Source organism: Gigantopelta aegis, chromosome 14 (genome assembly GCF_016097555.1).
Source record: "Gigantopelta aegis isolate Gae_Host chromosome 14, Gae_host_genome, whole genome shotgun sequence".
In the NCBI taxonomy this organism is placed as follows: domain Eukaryota; kingdom Metazoa; phylum Mollusca; class Gastropoda; order Neomphalida; family Peltospiridae; genus Gigantopelta; species Gigantopelta aegis.
This window is the reverse complement of record NC_054712.1, coordinates 46,541,211-46,563,096: the sequence shown is the minus strand read 5'-3', so window position 1 is coordinate 46,563,096 and position 21,886 is coordinate 46,541,211. Positions and strand designations below refer to the sequence as shown.

At 40.5% G+C, this 21,886-nt stretch overlaps 1 protein-coding gene across 1 annotated transcript; it reads right to left on the bottom strand.

Annotated features, from left to right (window-relative positions):
* Nucleotides 1–491: 491 nt before the first annotated feature.
* Nucleotides 492–9,430, bottom strand: LOC121389430 (cAMP-regulated D2 protein-like). The gene is made up of 5 exons (XM_041521057.1): nt 9,241–9,430; nt 7,076–7,199; nt 4,933–5,122; nt 2,822–2,952; nt 492–1,628 (listed from the first exon to the last, which is right to left on the bottom strand). Exons 1-5 carry the CDS (start codon nt 9,402–9,404, stop codon nt 624–626), a joined length of 1,614 nt encoding a protein of 537 aa, XP_041376991.1. The 5' UTR covers nt 9,405–9,430; the 3' UTR covers nt 492–623.
* Between the last annotated feature and the right edge of the window lie 12,456 nt (nt 9,431–21,886).

Genomic DNA, 21,886 nt, shown 5'->3' with positions numbered 1-21,886 from the left:
GATGGTGTTTTTTATATTTGGCATGCATGAGTAGCTAAGTTTGAGTGTATGCCTGTTAAAGATCTTGTGTAATGGGTGGTTCTTGGTGAAGCATTTGTCGATTGTGTTTAAAAACTTTTTTCCGATGCTGCTTTTGACGTTAGAGTCCCATGGAGGATTGTACCATGTGATGTTTCTTTTTCGGTTCTTTCGTCTTGAAGGTTGATTTGGTTGCGGGTTGTATGTAAGTTTGTAATCGTATCCACTTTCTGTGATTGCTTTTTGGTAGGGGGCTATGGCTTCCTTAAATATTTCTTCACTAGATGAGATGCTTGTTAGTCTCTTGTTGATGTTTGCTGGGATGTTTCTTAGTATTGTATGAGCGCTCTTTGTAAAACCATTCATCAAAGTTAAATTTATATATATATATATATATATATATATATATACATACATACATACATATATATACAAGCTATATACATGTATTAAAAAATAATGCGATTTTAAGGGTATTTTTAAAGCTTTAATATCAGGCACAAAAATAAACTGATAGTGTATGGCAAAAAGCTCGCACACACACGCACGCACATACATACGCCGGACGCAGACAGAAAACAACATTCTCTAAATAACGCTTCGTTTTACGCACTGTAACCAATACGATCCCAGAAATCACAATAAAAACTTCTGAAGTTATTGTCAACATAACTACCCGGTGCTTTGAAACGCATCTGCGACCAAGAGTTTTCTTTCTTGTAATTTGGCCAGTTCATCCGGGCACCCTTTGGACCTTTGACCGATGATGACCTGTTTGGGTCACCAGTCTTAGCAAAATTTGTCCAATAGTCAATGACGTCATTGCTGAGTTGTATCTCGTCGGGAGTATACGTAAACCCGCCGAGTCCAGCCGACTGGAAAACGAAAGGAACTTCAGAGCCGTGACAAACGAATCCCTGACAGAACGTGATGTTGCCCCACCCAGCGAACTTGAACGCGTAGTCCCAGACGTACATCCACACCCGCTGTTCGCCGAACTTGACGATGTTCTGTGTGACGTTACGCGAGGAACATCCAAAAACTAAATCCGTGCTCAGTAGAACCAGGTTTCCTCTCTCATCCTCGGGTTTGTTCGGCGGATACATAATCATGACCTCCACCCCGTGAACAGGCTCCGTCCCCATGACCAGCTCAACGTACATTGACGTGCTGACCGGATGCGACCACGCGCCAAAAACATAGAGCTGGGTTTCCTGCGACGTGGTACCGATTAGGATGGGCTTTTTGGCGAACTTCCCCGACTGGAATTGATAGACTGGTTCCTTAGAGATGAGTTTATCGTCAAGGAATGGTCCCCAGGGTTCAAATGCTTCCAGCAGACGTAGAGAAGATATCTTTTTCCTGGCTAGATATTGGGCGTAAGCTATCTGGCTCCCTGACTTCCGCTTCAGACAGTGTATGTCCCTGATGGTGCAGTTCGCCAGCTCCGCGAACAAAGCGCCCAGCACTATGGCCTCGGGGAATTTCTTCATAGGAATAGAAAGAGGCGAGCTTTCCACGATCACGTTGTCGTAGTATTGGTAACTTTCCTCTGACGTCATGTGAATCAGAATTGACTGCGCTCCGGCACTCTGACCGAACAACGTGACCTGCAAGTACATTGGACACTGTGATTTGATAGTGATCGGACACTTAACACAGACACGGAAAGACAGACGGGTAGACAATTAGGAATGACACGCAATGAGATAACTAGATAGGAACATAAATAGACAATGTACTGAAAGATATATTATACATGTATATACAAATAAAAATACAGATACAAGGAAATCCCCAGGGAACATTTTGTTCAGTATAGTGTCGCGATTCGCAACGCCATATTCAGAGATCGATACACAATTTTACACATTAAACAATTGTTGCTAATAAATTTTCAACTGACTAGAAATATCGCTAATCAAGATTTTGAAAACAAAGTGTTTCCTGAACCCGCCAACCAAAAAATAAAAACAAAAGAAGTTTAACGACCAGAGACATAAGACAGTACAGATATGGGGAGGGGGGGTGGGTGGGAGAAATACAGGGATGACAGAGAGAGAGAGAGAGAGAGAGAGAGAGAGAGAGAGAGAGAGAGAGAGAGAGAGAGAGAGAGAGAAGAGAGAGAGAGAGAGAGAGGCAGACAGACACAATACAGACATACATACAAGCAGACAGAAGACAGACATAAATGCAGACAGAAAGACAGTCAGGCACACATAAGAAGAGAACGAACTGAGAACAAGTACACGATTTATTTAAGTGTTTGCCAACAGAGGACGCTGACGGCAGTTGGCAGGTAACACGTCCACAACTACCTGCCGTACATATGTATAAACCACCGTAAGGAATGTAGGTCCTCATAAAGTTTATCACAAGAATATATATTTCTACCATTGTATATTTGTAAATAAAAGGATGTCCTATACTATAAGTAGCTATATTTTACACTGTCCTGATTTCTCTCAAACAGCTTATCCTGCCAGAATCGTTTTTGAGAGGGGGCGGGTCATAGTCTAGTGGTAAAGCGATCCAGCGCTCCCTCCAAGAGTGCACTATGACTGGTAAATCAAAGGCCATGGTATATGTTATCCTGTCTGTGGGATGGTGCATATAACAGATCCGTTGCTACCAACTGAAACATGTAGCCTGTTTCCTCCTAAAGACCAAATATCAAAGTTACCAAATGTTTGATGATTAATAAATCAATGTGCTTTAGTGGTGTCGTTAAACAAAACAAAACAAACAAACAAACTCTTTACAGCGAGTTTGACCCTCTTACAGTTCCACAAGGAAGTCTTACCCTACTGGGGTCTCCCCCAAAAGCCCGTATGTTCTCCTTAACCCACTTCATGGCGAGGCGCTGGTCCAGAATTCCATAGTTCCCGACTGCATCAAACTTGGTCTGCCCCGTCACAAGAAACCCCAGTGCACCTGTGAATGCACAAAACATTTTACATTTTTACTGGAAGACACAACCAAGTTATATGAATTGTGTAAAATCCTTCTGTAAACACAACATTTCATGTCTATCCTAAACAACAAGGTGCGGCAAAACAGAATTAAAATACAATAGCATAGGGTCTTTTCACCAAGATAAAAAGGACGCTTTTAAACTATGGACACATTTCCCTTTATATATATGGGGGTGGGGTGGGGTGGGGTGGGGTGGGGGGGGGGTGGTGGGTCATACCATGTACGGCTCTAGAAAGAATGAAGAGAATGAAATAAAGTCGAGAAATCCACAAAATACCAGAATGACGAAATACTGAAATATCTAGTAAAAACACCCCCACACTAGACCTGCCACTGCCGTGCATACAGAAACGGTAGTCCATGATGACGACGATGACTGTGGGCCTGGCAGAACCCCACTTCCTCCCCTACCTAACACTTCTGTACATACGAAGCCAGTAGCCAGTGATGACAATGATAACCCTCTGGCGTACATACCGAGCCTTTAGTCGATGGTGACAATGATGACTCTGCACCTATAGTCCGTCCCACAAGGAACGCCGTTTTTCATACTATGAACTTTACTCCAAGTTATTTATTTCTGAGCAATTTTTTATTTTTTTAAATTGCACACAAAACTGTGGGATTTTTGTTATTTCCAAAACACTTTTACTTTTTATCTTAGGTAAAACCCACACCCCAAAACACATTTCTGTAGAAGAATGGGATGGCCTATAGTAGACCACATCCCACTCAACACCTGCCACTGCCATACATACCGAGCCGGTAGTCTATTGTGACAATGATTACTCTGCGCCTAGTAATAACACCCCACCCTAGACCTGCCCCTGCCGTACATACCGAGCCGATAGTCTATGGTGACGATGATTACTCTTCACCTAGTAAAAACACCCCACCCTAAACCTGCCCCTGCCGTTAATACCGAGCCGGTAGTCTATGGTGACGATGATTACTCTGCACCTAGTAAAAACACCCCACCCTAGACCTGCCCCTGCCATACATACCGAGCCGGTAGTCTATGGTGACGATGATTACTCTGCACCTAGTAAAAACACCCCACCCTAGATCTGCCCCTGCCGTACATACCGAGCCTGTATGGTGACGATGGTGACTCTGCATGATGACTGCACCTTGTAAAAACCGAGCCTGTAGTCTATGGTGACCACCCTAGAAAAACACCCCACCCTAGACCTGCCCCTGCCATACATACCGAGCCGGTAGTCTATGGTGACGATGATTACTCTGCACCTAGTAAAAACACCCCACCCTAGATCTGCCCCTGCCGTACATACCGAGCCTGTAGTCTATGGTGACAATGATGACTGCACCTAGTAAAAACACCCCACCCTAGACCTGCCCTGCCGTACATACCGAGCCGGTAGTCTATGGTGACAATGATTACTCTGCGCCTAGTAAAAACACCCCACCCTAGACCTGCCCCTGCCGTACATACCGAGCCTGTAGTCTATGGTGACAATGAGGACTGCACCTAGTAAAAACACCCCACCCTAGACCTGCCCCTGCCGTACATACCGAGCCTGTAGTCTATGGTGACAATGATGACCGCACCTAGTAAAAACACCCCACCCTAGACCTGCCCCTGCCGTACATACCGAGCCGATAGTCTATGGTGACAATGATGACTGCACCTAGTAAAAACACCCCACCCTAGACCTGCCCTGCCGTACATACCGAGCCTGTAGTCGATGGTGACAATGATTACTCTGCACCTAGTAAAAACACCCCACCCTAGACCTGCCCCTGCCGTACATACCGAGCCTGTAGTCGATGGTGACAATGATTACTCTGCACCTAGTAAAAACACCCCACCCTAGACCTGCCCCTGCCGTACATACCGAGCCTGTAGTCGATGGTGACAATGATTACTCTGCACCTAGTAAAAACACCCCACCCTAGACCTGCCCCTGCCGTACATACCGAGCCTGTAGTCTATGGTGACAATGAGGACTCCGCCTAGTTTGGCCATAATCTGTCCGTCGTAGAGCAGCGAACTCGCGCTCATGTGCACGAAGTTACCGCCGTGCAGGTACAGCATCACAGCGAGCCCTGACGTCGACGTCGTGCCCAGAGGGGCGAATATGTTCATGTAGAGACAGTCTTCAGATTCCTGAAATGTATATTGGTTTGTTTGCTAAAATTTAAATGTTATCTCAATCATCTATTTGGGACAGACCGAAAACATCCGTTTGTTTACGGGCACAGAACACTCTAAAACACTCTACTGTCCACCTGGCTGGAACTTGCAATCCTCTACAATCTAGCTGAGTCGGTTGGGCGCTCGCTTGGGTCGTAGGATCACCCCCCCCCCCCCCCCCCCCCCCCCCCCCCTTGATGGACCCATTCTCTGATTAAATACTTTCCCGTTCCATTCAGTGCCCCAAGACTGGTATATCAAAGGTCCTCCACAATAAGTGCCGTTCTGTCTGAGGAGAAGTGCATATTAAAGATCTCTTGCTGCTAATGGAAAATAAAGATTACCAGACTACAGGCTGGTAGGTACAGGGTTCGCAGCTCGGTACCGGCTCCAACCCAGAGCGAGTTCTTACGGGCTCAATGGGTAGGTGTAAGGCCACTACACCCTCTTCTCTCTCACTAACCACTAACAAACTAACAACTAACCCACTGTCCTGGACAGGCAGCCCAGATAGCTGAGATGTGTGCCCAGGACAGAGTGCTTGAACCTTAATTTGATATAAGCACGAAAATAAGTTGAAATCAAATCAATAAAGATGTTTCTTCTTTAACTGTTTATCAGAATTATCAAATGGTTGACATCCAACAGACGATTATTAAAAATCCAATGTGTTCTAGTGGCGTCGTTGAAGGGACATTCCTGAGTTTGCTGCAATTTTAAAGATGTTATCGACTAACAGAGACTTTTTAACGATTGTGATTATATATCAAATATATTTTTCTGTATAAAATATTAGTGGCTGTATATTAAACGTGTTTCTGGTCGTTCTAATATTTGTACTAGGTTAAATTTCACTTTAGTTAAAAAACATTATTTTCGTACGTATGAAATTATTTGAAGACAAAATCCAGTTTGTGATTCTTACATATATTAAAACGACCAGAAACATATTGAATATACAGACACTGATATTCTAAACAAGAAAATATATTTAATATGTAAGTTTAATCGTAGAAATATTTTATTAGTCGGAAACATCTTAAAATGCAGCAAACTTAGGAATGTCCCTTTAAAACAATGCAGCAAACTCAGGAATGTCCCTTTAAAACATCTTACAATGCAACAAACTCAGGAATGTCCCTTTAAAACATCTTACAATGCAGAAAACTCAGGAATGCCCCTTTAAAACATCTTACAATGCTGCAAACTCAGGAATGTCCCTTTAAAACCTTTAACTTTAACATTCCTTGTTTTCGTAATCTCCATAGAAGCTAGAGACTGTGTTTTATAGGAAATGTCCCGAGTGTTATACCATTGAAAGATATTTTCGACTAAGAAATCTGTTTTGTTTAGCGACACTACAAGAGAACATTAATTAATTATTCATAGGCTAATGGATGTCAACATTTAGTAATACTGACATTTAGTCAGAGTAAACCCGCTACAGTTTTCCATTTAATATCAGCAAGAGATCTTTTATAGACGGGACAGCACATACTACGAGTTTTGATAAACCAGTCCTGGACCATTGATTGGGACGAGCCCTCTCTCTCCCCCCCCCCCCCCAGCAAAACAACAATCGTTCTGGCGAGGACGTTCGATCCGACGACCCAAGCATCTCATGCGAGCTCTCTTCTGTCTAAGTCAAATCTCGTCTCAAGATGATTATTAGATCTATTTCACTTGGTATTAGAAATGTTATTTAGAGAGGTAATCTGCTGCTTACACATGTTACTCCAGATTAACAGGGCAATACCTTTTATATCCACTTTCTCCACAAACAGGTAGCATATACCCTAGTCTCTAACCTACAGGAAAATTAAATCGGAAAATAACTATAAATTATTCAAGGTAAGAACCAGTCCTAAAACCCATCGCATCTAAGCCCCACCCTCCCCAGCCCCCTCGAAAATACAATCAAATTACCTTTTTGGGACAAACCATCGGCGGGCTAAGGTCAGTACAGTGGAACTGGGGGCATCCGGGTTTGAGCTCGGTGGCATTTAAGACAGCCGGAGACCATGATTTCACATTCTCTGGGTCTTTCCATCTAACAAAAATAGAAAATAAGTCTTACTCGCCATTCTCATTATCGAGACTTTTAACAGTGTGTGACACCTCATGTCATAATTTGCATAAGAAAAAAAAAGTATACATGTGTGACTGTTATGATGTGACGTTAATTTGACCAACACAAATTATTCATATGTGAATGTTTTGATGTGACGTTATTTGAACATGGTAAGACTTTAGTTGACCAACAAAAAATATACATGTATGACAGTTATGATGTGACTTTAGTTGACCAACTCAAAATATACATGTATAACAGTTATGATGTAACTTTAGTTGACCAACTCAAAATATACATGTATAACAGTTATGATGTGACTTTAGTTGACCAACTCAAAATATACATGTATAACAGTTATGATGTGACTTTAGTTGACCAACTCAAAATATACATGTATAACAGTTATGATGCATCTTTAGTTGACCAACTCAAAATATACATGTATAGCAGTTATGGACTATATATGACCAACTCAAAATATACAAGTATAACAGTTATGATGCGACTATATATGACCAATTCAAAATATACAAGTATAACAGTTATGATGCGACTATATATGACTAACTCAAAATATACATGTATGAAAGTTATGATGTGACTATATATGACCAACTCAAAATATACATGTATAACAGTTACGACGTGACTATATATGACCAACTCAAAATATAATGTATAACAGTTATGCGACTATATATGACCAACTCAAAATATACATGTATGACAGTTATGATGCGACTATATATGACAAATTTAAAATATACATGTATGACAGTTATGATGTGACTTTATATGACCAACTCAAAATATACATGTATAACAGTTATGATGCGACTATATATGACCAACTCAAAATATACATGTATAACAGTTATGATGCGACTATATATGACCAACCTCAAAATATACATGTATAACAGTTATGCGACTATATATAACTAACTCAAAATATACATGTATGACAGTTATGATGTGACTATATATGACCAACTCAAAATATACATGTATGACTTGTGATTTGTATTTGATTTGACCAACACAAAATATGACTGTTATGATGTGATTTTATTTGACGAACACAGAATATACATGTATGACTGTTATTATGTACAAGAGAGAGAGAGAGAGAGAGAGAGAGAGAGAGAGAGAGAGAGAGAGAGAGAGAGAGAGAGAGAGAGAGAGAGAGAGAGAGAGAGATGTTTTATTTAATGACGCACTCAGCACATTTTATTTACGGTTATATGGCGTCAGACATATGGTTAAGGAAGGACCACACATATATTGATAGAGGAAACCCGCTGTCGCCACTTCATGGGCTACTCTTTTCGATTAGCAACAAGGTTTCTTTTATATGCACCATCCCACAGACAGGGTACTACATACCACGGCCTTTGATATACCAGTCGTGGTGCACTGGCTAGAACGAGAAATAGCCCAATAGGCCCACCAACGAGGATCGATCCCAGACCGATCGCGCATCTAGCGAGCGCTTTACGGCCGTTACGGTGTACGACGAGCACATTCTGTGGGATTACGTGTTTAATATACAGTGAGACAGTTTACGGATCACCTAATGCGTTTATAGAGTCACTGAATGGGTTGATGATGATGATGATGATGATGATGATGATGATAGTAATGTTGATGATGATGATGATGATTATGAGTACGATGACATGACAATTGTAATAATGGAAATGAAGATAATGGTGCTGATGGCGATTTTGTAGCTGCGGTTGATGATGACGATGATGGTGTCGATGGCAATGGTGGTGGTTGTGATGATGATGATGATGACGATGCTGCTGCTGCTGCTGCTGCTGATGATGATGATGATGATGCTGATGATGACATGTCAGATGGTTTGAATATACCGATATTCTATTTGAAAACATTGTTATGATAAAGTTTGTTTTTTGTTTGTTTTTGTTTTTGTTTTATTTTTGTTTGGTTTGGGGTTGTTTTTTTTAGCAACATATTCCTTAATAATTATATATATACGCTAGGAATGTACCTCAGATCATCCACAGGAGGCTGCGCGTAAGGAATACCATAGAAAATCTGACTCTTTTCCGTGCTGAATCCTCGCACCTTTCCGTACTTTGTGTCCACAACCAGATCGGCCGCACCAGCAGTAACAGCAACGACGACGACGACGACTGGAAGAAAGAGCATCATCTCCGTCCTGTGAGCAGACGAGAAAAGTGCGGTCCACTTGTCGGACAGCAGACTCGTGGGTATAGGTCACGTGGTCGAGAAGATACAGCGCGCTATCTAGCGAGGAGTCGGGTCAAACTCCAGTCCTCGGAGATTTCAGAATATTTTGGACCAAATTATATCAAGTTTTTTTTAATGAGATATTTTAATTTGCTGTAGGAACTGAAAATAGTTTTTTGAAGACCTTCGCTCAAGTAAAGTATACAAAATGAAAGAAATGTTTGAGGGGAGGGAGGGAGAGAGAGAGAGAGAGAGAGAGAGAGAGAGAGAGAGAGAGAGAGAGAGAGAGAGAGAGAGAGAGAGAGAGAGAGAGAGAGAGAGAGAGAGAGAGAGAGAGATTCTTTCAAAATTGTAATAGTTTATTTTGAAATACAGAAATATAAATGAAGTGTTAAAGGTTTTTTGTAACGACACCACTAGAGCACATTAACTTATCAATCACCGACTATTGAATGTTAAATGCATGTATATGGTACGTTTTTACACGTCGTGTTGGGGGAAACACGTTATATTGTTATTATTTTACGGCAAGGAATATAATAATTTCCCACAACTAGGACAGCACATACCACGACTTTTAATATATATTCCAGTCGTGGGGCACTGGGTCGGATGGAGAAAAATTCAATCAGAGAATGGGTCCACTGAGGTAATTCTGTCCTTCCACGCAAGCACCTCAGACGAGAGCAATAGGAAGGAAGGAAATGTTATATTTAACGACGCACTCAACACATTTTATTTACGGTTATATGGCGTCGGACATATGGTTAAGGACCACACAGATATTGAGAGAAGGAAACCCGCTGTCGCCACTTCATGGGCTACTCTTTTCGATTAGCAGCAAGGGTTCTTTTATATGCACCATCCCACAGACAGGATAACACATACCACGGCCTTTGATATACCAGTCGTGGTGCACTGGCTGGAGTGAGAAATAACCCAATGGGCCCACCGACGGGGATCGATCGCAGACCGACCGCGCATCAAGCGAACGCTTTACCACTGGGTTACGCCCCGCCCCAGCACAATAGTGACTGAGCGAGATCGCGTTTCTAAATGAAATGCATGCAACACTGAACGGTAGTGAACGGATTTTAAAAACTTTGTTATTAACTACACCACTAGAGCACATTGATCGATTTATCATCGGCTACTGAATGTCAAACATTTGGTAATTCCGACATATACTCTTAAGCTAGGTTCATACTTCTCTGCCGACACTGGTCGGCGGGTACTCGTCACACTCCGTCGTGATTGAAAGAAAGAAAGAAATGTTTTATTTAACGACGCACTCAACACATTTTATTTACGGTTATATGGCGTCAGACATATGGTTACGGACCACACAGATTTGGAGAGGAAACCCGTTGTCGCCACTACATGGGCTACTCTTCCGATTAGCAGCAAGGGATCTTTTATTTGCACTTCCCACAGGCAGGACAGCACAAACCATGGCCTTTGTTGAACCAGTTATGGATCACTGGTCGGTGCAAGTGGTTTACACCTACCCATTGAGCCTTGCAGAGCACTCACTCAGGGTTTGGAGTCGGTATCTGGATTAAAAATCCCATGCCTCGACTGGGATCCGAACCCAGTACCTACCAGCCTGTAGACCGATGGCCTGCCACGACGCCACCGAGGCCGATCCGTCGTGATTGTGTCCATACTCAGTCCGCTTTCCTAAACCTCGCCGTTCAACAAACGAGTGCATTCGGAATTTTCACGTGCGTTTTTTTACGGCTGACAATTCATACTTTGCATGTTGTCGTGATCCGCGTTATAAATGGATTCATCATCAGATATATATATATATATATATATATATATATATATATATATATATATATATATATATATATAGACAATCATGTACGAGTTACGAGGAATTACGGATTATCTGTCACAGCATTAATATCACGAGGGACAGATAATCCTAATTCCGAGTATCGAGTGGGTTATTGTATTTATTACCCATAGTGTAAAGAGTTTAGAAACATAAACTTTAAACTTCTTACATGACACAAACTATATAATATACAAGACGAGAAAGTCTGAGGAAACTGATGACGTCATGAATGAAAAGCAATGACTTCAAAAGGTACACAAATCAAATGTAAGCAAGAGAGGTCACATTCCTAATGAACTGATGTTTCTAGTGGGAAGTGAATGAAATTAGTTTAGAGCATGTTTAATTGTTAACAAGAACAAATTGCTTAAACCATTTCAACAAAAACTGAACACTGGTGGAGCTAAATGCTTTGTAAAATCTCATCAACGAGAGACGACAGTCAGGAAATCGATGACGTCACCAAACTAACGTCATGGTATCAGCGGGGAACTATAGCTTCTGTCTTTCCCTAGGGAAAGATAGAAAATATATTCACCCGCATCTCACAGCCCATATGGGTAATATATATACATACATACATACATGCATACATATATATACATACATGCATACATATATATATATATATATATATATATATATATATATATATATATATATATATATATATGTATATATGAATGCATATATATATATATATATATATATATATATATATATATATATATATATATATATATATATATATATATATATATATATATTATATATATATATATATATATATATATATATACACACACACACACACACACACAGTGTATATACATGTATGCATATTTGCACGGATTGTATTTTTCTCTTATGACAGCAGATCATGTATATAACTACTTGGTACTGACAGTGGTCTACCAAATTTCTATGGATGGGTGAAAAACATATTATCCATGTAGTGTTTAATTGAATTATTATTTTTTAACCTACATGTAATATTTGTAAGACATGTAAATGCTCACCGACATTTTAATATAGTTTTACATACCTAAACAATTTAACATGTATGCTTAATGACATAGATGTGCAACGTGTGTCATTTCAAAGGGTTTTAAGTAAGCAGTATTACATAATATTATACAAACACAATTATTTATGCAGGAAAATAAGGTGTGACTGGGGCGTCAACAGTAGAATTGTCACTAACTACAATGTAGTTTCATACGAAAGTGACTTAAGTTATAATTCATAACTGAACTGTAGAATAGAATTTAGATTTGATATACCTGGATAGGTTCCCATCTGTTTCTCTATGTTTTACATGGTCGGATAGAAAACTCAGTAGGTCGCATTGATCCCGCAAATACTTTCCCTCCACGATCTTTATTTTCAACAATATTGCCTGCAGCAATCTACGATTGTTCTGTCCGTCCATGGTCCCTGTATTCTAATAAACTAGTATCATACAGGTTTGGATTCTTACACACTTCGTTAATGAGAAGTTCGTCTTCTATTGAAGAAAGGGGAACTTTTTTAACGCCAGCCATCTTTATTTTTACCTCAACAAAGCAGAAACGCAATGCGCAAAAAGATAAACAAAATTCATCTCGGGCGGATTGGAAACGGATCACCCGTGCGAACGCTGAACACATGTCAGTTTCACTCGCTTCACTACGTCATCTTGCGTGCGCCTTCCGCGCGAGTTTGTTCGACGGATTTTTGTTGTCGGCAACCTTGCGGCGACCTAAATTTCCGTTCCGTATGGAGGTCGGCGTGTGAAGTATGAATCAACCTTTAGAGAGGAAACCCGCTACATTTTTCCATTAGTAGCAAGGGGTCTTTTATATGCACCATGCAGGATAGCACATACCACGGCCTTTTGATATACCAGTCGTGGTGCACTGGCTGGAATGAAATATATCCCAATGAGCTCACCGACGGGGATCGATCCTAAACTGACGGCGCATCAGGCGAGCAATTTAACACTGGGCTACGTGAATTTGTTCAACAGACTAGTACAATTATCCTGATAATTAAACTCATTAACAAATACACGCGGAAGTAGTAAATTCAGAGGTAATGCGCGATAACCTTATATGTTGTGTCCACCACATGTTTCGCTCATTACGGAGAATGGCACCTTCATTTTCACCTAATTATAAGTTGTTATTTATTAGCAAGTATTTACATCCGGCTAAAAGCACTTTTCAAAGTTAAAGAGTGTTATATTAAAGGGACATTCCTGAGTTTGCTGGAATTTTTAAGATGTTATCGACTAACAGAGACTTTTTAACGATTGCAATTACATATCTAATATATTGTTCTGCATAAAATATAAGTGGCTGTATATTAAACGTGTTTCTGATCGTTCTAATATTTGTACTAAGTTAAATTTCATTTTATTTCTTAAAATATTCTGTTTTCGTACGTACAAAATTATTTGAAGACAATATCCACTTTTGGCTTCTTACAAATATTAAAACGACCAGAAACGCATTGAATATATAGACACTGATATTCTAAACAAGGAAATATATTTAATATGTAAGATTAATAGTAGAAATATTTTATTAGTCGGAAACATCTTACAATGCGGCAAACTCAAAAATGTCCCTTTAAAGGGACATACCCTATTTTTTAAACACTAACGCATATTTTTGACTATTATAACCGTTTTTGACAACTTAAATCATACTTTACTTAGATTTTATTATTTAGATTATGGATTTCCGTACATTCGAAGTGTTTTTGGTCATCCTGGTGCTTTTAATATCACAAAATGTATTTCTCACATTTTTAAAAACGCACGTGCGTCTGAGAAGTAACAGGTTTGGGGTCGAGTTTTAATTTATTTTTAGAGGGTATTTTACCATTTCGAAGTCACAGACTCATGTTGCACTCAGTTGTAATGTTATCCAAATGCGTTACAGGTTTGTAGATTAACTAAATTTAGTGTTAATTTTCATGGGTTGAAACTAGGGTATGTCTCTTTAATGTAGCTGCTGTAGTAACCTTTAATAACGTCCCTTTTGAAAGAGTGATAGAGTCTGCTGGAACAATCCAAGGGAGACAACTGTTCTCTCTTTAACGTGTGTCATGTATCGATTTGTACTGAAATATACACACTTGATGTAAAGAAATAATTATTTTTTATGTATACATACATACAATCATACATACACACATACATACATACAAACAACACCCCACCCCCCAACAAAAAAACCTCCAAAACAACTATTCCCACCCCGAAAAAACCCCGCAAAAGGAAAATATAAGAGTACTAAAAAAAGGGGAAATTCTAAAATTGCCACTCCAACCCACCCTCATCAGACCCACATAAAGCCATGCTATGTTTGCTCACAGCCAGAATGAGAGAGAGAGAGAGAGAGAGAGAGAGAGAGAGAGAGAGAGAGAGAGAGAGAGAGAGAGAGAGAGAGAGAGAGAGAGAGAGAGAGCTGGGTGAGATATCTGGATTTGAAACACGCATAGATACCCTTTTTAAATTTTTGAACCCGCTCCTGCAGTGTGATTGGTGCAATGATTTTCAGCCCCCCCCTCCTCCGAAAGGAGAGATTATTATCTATGCGTGTATCAAATCTAGATATCTCACCGAGTGTGTGTGTGTGTGTGCACTGATTTTTTGGTACTGGTAGCTAAAGTAACACCCACTGGATCCACCATCCACCACCACACTATCTAACATTACGGGTAGATGTCAGCAATACGGACGAATGATTTACACGAGTTTGCAGTAAATAGGTAATAAATAAACGTGAATCGTTGTGAAACCAATTCCATTGACAAAATGGATATTATCCAATTACGAACTTTCCGTAAATCAAAAACCTAAACGTGTATAAAACACCGGCGAGGCGAACCGGTAGCCACACTCCGTTCAGGAAGGACATCAAGCTTGTATACAGGTGAGTAATATTTTATTTAAATTTAATCATCATCAATTGTAAAGTTTAAGTTTGTTTTGCTTAAAGGGACAGACCCTATTTTTTAAACACTAAGACATATTTTATTTCACCGTTTATGATGTCTGAAATCAAACATTACTTATATTTTATTGTTTAGATTATCCATTTCCGTACAACCGAAGTGTTTCTGGTCATCCTGGTGTTTCTAATATAATAAAATGCATTTTAATATTTAAAAAACCGCACGTGCGTCTGAGAAGTAACTGTTATAGAGTCACATTTTAGTTTATTTTAAAGGGCATTTCAACGTCACAGACTCTTGATTCATTCTGTTGTATCCAAATTTGTTACAGGTTTGTAAATTAACCAAACTTAGTGTCCATTTTTACTGGTTGAAACTAGAGTCTAGGTGAAAAATATGCCTTAGTGTTTAAAAACTAGGGTCTGTCCCTTTAACGACACATTGCTTCATTAATCATCGGCTTTTGAATGTCAAACATTTGGTCATTCTGGTAAGAAGACTAAGAGGAAACTGGTTATATAGTTTTCATTAGCAACAAGGGACTTTTATATGCACTATTGGATGTCAAACATTTGGTAATTTGAACTTATAGTCTTAGAAAGGAAACCCGCTCCATTTTTGTTTCCATTAGTAGCAACGAATCTTTTATATACACCATCCCACAGATATGATAGCACATACTACGGTTTTTGATATACCAGTCGCTATTGGTTGGAACGAGAAATAGCCCAATGGGATCGATCCTTTCTAATTTGTTTAGTAAAGATAGTCTGCCATTTGGTCTTCAACGATGCGTCTTTGTGAGTTTTATTTAACGAAACTGCATATTGGTCCTTTTTCTTCACTGTTGCTGTCTTTGACGTCTATACGATAGATGGCGTCCAATTCACAATCAAAAGGGGTCTTGTTTCAACATTCATAATAGAAGTCCCCGAACGTTGTACTTTAAGTCACTCTATTGCCTATGGAAGGCCACACGGGTTGAGCAACCGACGCAATCTGCCCAGTCGTTTGTTCCCAAGGCCCAAATGTCCCTAACTAAATTTAATAATTAACTACTCAGATTTTTGTGTCGTGTTGTAAAGTCTAAGTTAATACCAAATTTGCTGAACGCTTTAACGGACATTGTGGCACATTACCTAACCTTTTGTACTTCGACGAAAGTGAAAACCGTTTCTTTTCAATTCGTCCCTCAAACGAAAGAAATAATATTTAGCATGTTTTTACCGTCTAATACAGACTGAAGATTATGTGGTTATTAAATTAAACTCAATTTTGTACGAATCCATATTGTAGGACAATAACAAAAATAATTTTCTATTTTTGTTTCCTCTCTTCAGGCGGTTGTTTTAGGAATTAGTCAAATCTTTCATCCGATTTCCACCGATTTCTCATACGTGATTTTTGTAAGTATCTTCATGTACCATATTTATTTGGTAATTCTGGTATGTAATCTTAAAAGGAAATCTGCAACACCTTTTCCATTAGCAGCAAGGAATCTTTTATATGCACTTTCCCACAGGCAGGACATCACATGCCACAACCTTTGGTATACCAGTTATGGAGCACTGGTTGTCACGGGATGAAACCCAATTAGAGAATGGGTCCACGGAGGCTGTTCGATCCTACGTCGAAGCACCTCAGGCGAGCGCTCTACTCACTGAGCTAGACCTTCAGGCGAGACCTCTACTCACTGAGCTAGACCTTCAGGCGAGACCTCTACTCACTGAGCTAGACCGTCAGGCGAGACCTCTACTCACTGAGCTAGACCCTCAGGCGAGACCTCTACTCACTGAGCTAGACCCTCAGGCGAGACCTCTACTCACTGAGCTAGACCCTCAGGCGAGACCTCTACTCACTGAGCTAGACCCTCAGGCGAGCGCTCTACTCACTGAGCTAGACCCTCAGGCGAGCGCTCTACTCAGTGAGCTAGACCCTCAGGCGAGCGCTCTACTCACTGAGCTAGACCCTGAGGCGCGGACCCAGGGGTGTTCCTGTGTCTACATTTACGGGAAAAACCCAATCATAAAAATGGATCCATTTAGGGGATTCGATCTGTGGAACAATGCATGTAAATCACGTTGCCCCAAGACAAAGTTTCATCAATCATGCAATGACTTTTTGTTTTGTCAAGGTCTGAATCTCTAGAATTGGTAGCCCAGTGGTACAGCGCTCGCTCGATGCGCGGTCGGTCTGGAATCGATCCCCGTCGGTGGGCCCATTAGGCTATTTCTCGTTCCATACAGTGCACCACGACGGGTATATCAAAGGCCGTGGTATGTACTATCCTGTCTGCAGAATGATGCATATAAAAGATCCCTTGCTGCTAATCAAAAAGAGTAGCCCATGAAGTGGTGACAGCAGGTTTGCTCTCTCAATATCTGTGTGGTCCTTAACCATATGTCCGACGCCATATAATCGTAAATAAAATGTGTTGAGTGCGTCGTTAAATAAAACATTTCTTTCTTTTTTTCTCTCTAGAATTGACAAATTAATGACACTATTACGCGACAATAACCAGGGGACCTATCTAGCTGGTGTAGGGAGTTGATGTGTGTGTGTGTGTGTGTGTGTGTGTGTGTGTGTGTGTGTGTGTAATTTAATTTATTTATTGAAAATTGCAGTCGCCATTATTGTACAATTTAATGTTTGTACTTAGGAGAGGGCCTTGTAAGTTGGATAATCCTTGCGCAATCCTTGTGTGTGTGCGTGCGTGCGTGCGTGTGTGTGTGTGTGTGTATTATATGCAATAAAATAATTGTTTAATCAATGTAATGACGTAATGATCACATCTGTTGTTACAGTTATGAATTTATCAATAGATCATGCTGTAAATTATTTGTAGTTAAGTGGTATACCGGTAAACCCTTCATACTTCATAAAGTCTCCTTGTTCATTAACATTTCCCTTATAAGTTTTAAAGTATGTATTATCTAAACATATTTTACTGTTGTACCAAATTTTAATTCCTGATATATCATCTGTTTTGTGGGTGTTGTTCTTGTTGTGACTGTACTCTGGTGTACGATTCATCTCTCCAAATTGTTCTATACCGTCTGGTTTTAAACGTAAAGAAATAGTCGCCATGTATATTTGAATCGACTACAGAAATACCTGTGCTATATTTAATATTTGGCTTATTCGTTAACATTCCATGTATTGTTTTAACGCACTTATATAATTACTTAAGTTAATCTGAATAATTCCGGAATCTTTATAATTTTGAATTAGTAAGCTACGTGCTAACCTACCAGTACTAATGTGACAAAACATTTGTAAAATAATATATTTCAATATTTGACTTGGGTTAGGTAAAGCTGTAATTAAAATATGTTATTTTGGGAATGATCAAGGGATATTTAGCAGACCATAATTTCATTAACCTTTCCATTTGTTCACAGTTGTTTTGACAGTGATCAGTGAGTGTTATTAGTGATAGGCAAAGAGTTATATTGAAAAATGACAATTGGTGTTTTCACCAGCAGTGCAAACAGTTTAGCTGTAACAGGGCATGGTATTCATGCACAGGGTTTTCCTTGTGACAAAAGTGGGACACGATCAATTTAGGTAATTTTCAAACAAGCAGAGTTTGTGAAAATTTAATAGCTAAACCTTTATTCAAATGAAATGTTTTTTAAGGTTTGATGTGCAAAGTTTCCATAAATATAAGGGTTTTATCCCCAACTCCTGCTTGGATGTGGTTTGTATGGGTTTGAATATTGTCAAAAATGCACACAAATTCATGCAGTTTGGGCACATTATGATGAACGTAACACAGAAATTTAACTAAAAATATTTAAAATGAGTCCTCTTTATAATTATGACCCTTTGTGTAATTTCTTTGAGACTAAAATACCTGTATTTTTCTTTATTCTTAAACCATAGGTAGGCATTTAGGATGCCAGGGGCTGGCATGCATAAATCTCAGCTAAAGATTCACAAATAACCATGGTCGTCTACCTTAGGAGCACCGACACTCCCCTAGGAAATCCATAACAGCATGCTACAAATCTCCTGCACAGCCTTCTTTATGACACCACTTGTAGCCATATTTCGAGACACTAATGAAAATAACAATACATTTTCATTACAAAATAAAAAGACACTAAAAATGTAGTTTTGCTTCCTTGGTGTTAAAATTTGCCTCTTAATAAGGCGAGAGTGCATTTTCGTTCATCTGCTAGGTATATACTGAAACTTCAGTACTAACGAAAACTTATACATGTTACTAATTGCAGACCACACTCGACCTACACGATGGCAGAGACAGACGTGTTCAATGTGGAGGCTCAGTCCAAGTTCATGAGCAGATTCGGCATGGACTTCACCAAGAACATCAAGCGGAGCGCCATGGACTACAACAGAGACGCCCTCAACCCTCTGAACACCATCGACTCTCTGACGGCGTCACTAAGAAGTACCGGCGCCAGTTCCGAGTACATCGAGGCCGTAGAGGAGCTGAAAAGTGATCCGGATATCATCAAGGCTTTGGATCACTTCAGCAAGTCCATGAAAGGCGAGGCGAACATTCATGAGATGAAAAAGGCCGTGTATCCGGAGAGCCCCGAGGGAGAGGTCAATAAACTGGGTCTGTACGAAAAGATCGTCAAGGAGGAGGTGGATGATGAAGAAGACAGCGAGCTGGTCCGCTACACCGACTACATCACCGAATATGGTGGCTACCTGACGGATATCCCCAGCACCCTGCATGACATCATCGACTCGTCCCTGGACGTCCACCTGCGGCACTACAACAAGTGGCAGGAGAAGCTGGACGCATCTCAAGAAGATATCGATGCCATCAACCAGGAGGAGATAGAGTTTGACAAGAAGCACGGCGATAACCCGCAGCGCATCATCGACAAGTCAAACACAGCTGACATGCAAGACGGTGCCACTAAGACGTCGCTAGCTGATGTGGAAGCCAAGACTTTTATAGACAAGAAAAGTATTGCCGTGGCCAAGCATGAGCTGATCACAAAGAAACTGGCCGACGTGTCTTCCAAGAAAGCTGGTTCGATACGGGCTAAGGACACGCTAGGTAAAGTCAGTAACAAGATAGGTGCAGTCACTGCAGGTTTTGGTGCAGTCACTGGAGGGTTGGGTATTGCAGTAGGAGATCAGAAGTTGTCTGACGCTAAAACGAAATTGGAAAATGGTGAGATTAATCAGGCCGAATATAACAAAATAAGAAGCGAGGCACAGTTAGAAATTGCACAGGGGGCTTTTGGAATAGGTAGTGGCGTGTATGACCTGGGAACTCTAATTGCGGAAAAGGTAGGCCCAAAGGTCTCAAAGAAGCTCGCTAGTCGAGGTCTTAGCCTCAGTTCAAAAGTTACGAAAATGCTCACTCGGTTTGGGACAGTTGTTGGAAGTGCTTTGAGTATTGGCATGGGCGCCATGTCGATGGCAAGCAATGCAATGGCTGCAGACGAAGCAAGGCAAGAGAAGAACTATGGTAGAATGGCAATGTATGGGATCATGGCTGCTCTGGATGGGGTGTCTATCATCCTAGATGTTGTCAGCACTGTGTTAGATTTTATCCCGGGTATTGGTCAGGCTGTTTCACTGATTGTTGATTTAGTAAACACCATAGTTGGGTTGGTCAGTATGCTGATTGGATTCTTTGCAGACATGGTCGATACCCGTACTGACGAGGATAAGGTTAAACTGGCATTTGATGAGTACATCGAATCCAAGGCTTTTGAAGACTACGTTGATAGGCAGGCGAAGGTGTACAAAGATCAGGGGTACGACCTTTTTCAGTTCATAATTGATGCCAAGGCTCTTGATATCAAGGAAGGGGATTTTGATTCCAGCAAAGTTGACAAAACGATAATTAAGAAGTTGTCTGACAAGGCAGTTGAAGACTCTGCAAACAGACAGCTTCGCATTGCATTGGTGGATGCATCATCTATCGGTCGGGAACTTCGTGGTCGCGCTGGCGATGATCTTATCATGGCAGGTGCAGGAGCAGACACCATCTATGGTGAGGAGGGAGATGACCTGCTTTATGGAGAAAAAGGAAATAACACTTTGTATGGAGGACCTGGAAATGATTACCTGAATGGTGGAACTGGACGCAATCAACTGTTTGGTGGCACGGGAGATGATTGGATGGTTGTAAAACCTGGCTTGGACACAATGGTCGACGGCGGTCCAGGCAGTGACACTGTTGAAGTGTCTGCAGAGTTCTTTAGCTGGTACCAACACGGGGCAGAGAATACCATCAAGCTGGGTTTTGGTTCTGATCATGTACAAGGCTGCTACGTTGACCTGTCAGATCAGAATTCAAACAAAAATGGTCGTGCTGGGTTAGCACTTGGTGCTCTTGTAAATGATGTATCAGAGCTAGATCGACCAGACCCTATCCACAAGAAAGCGTTTACCTCCAATTCAAGTCTCGAATCAGATTTGAAAAAGATTATTCTGGGTTAATGCCCACAGGTTGGATTTGAAGAATCTGTCTGGAAAGATGGTTTGGTTTCTAGCCCACGACACGACAAGTGCCTGGAACACTGACTTGAAGTATGTTACAGACGGGCAATACCTCTATGCCCATGGTAAAAAAGAAGGATGGTCAGGAACTTGGAAATCATCCTTAACAATAGGAAGCATCTCTTCCAGCATCGCTCATTATGATGAAACGACG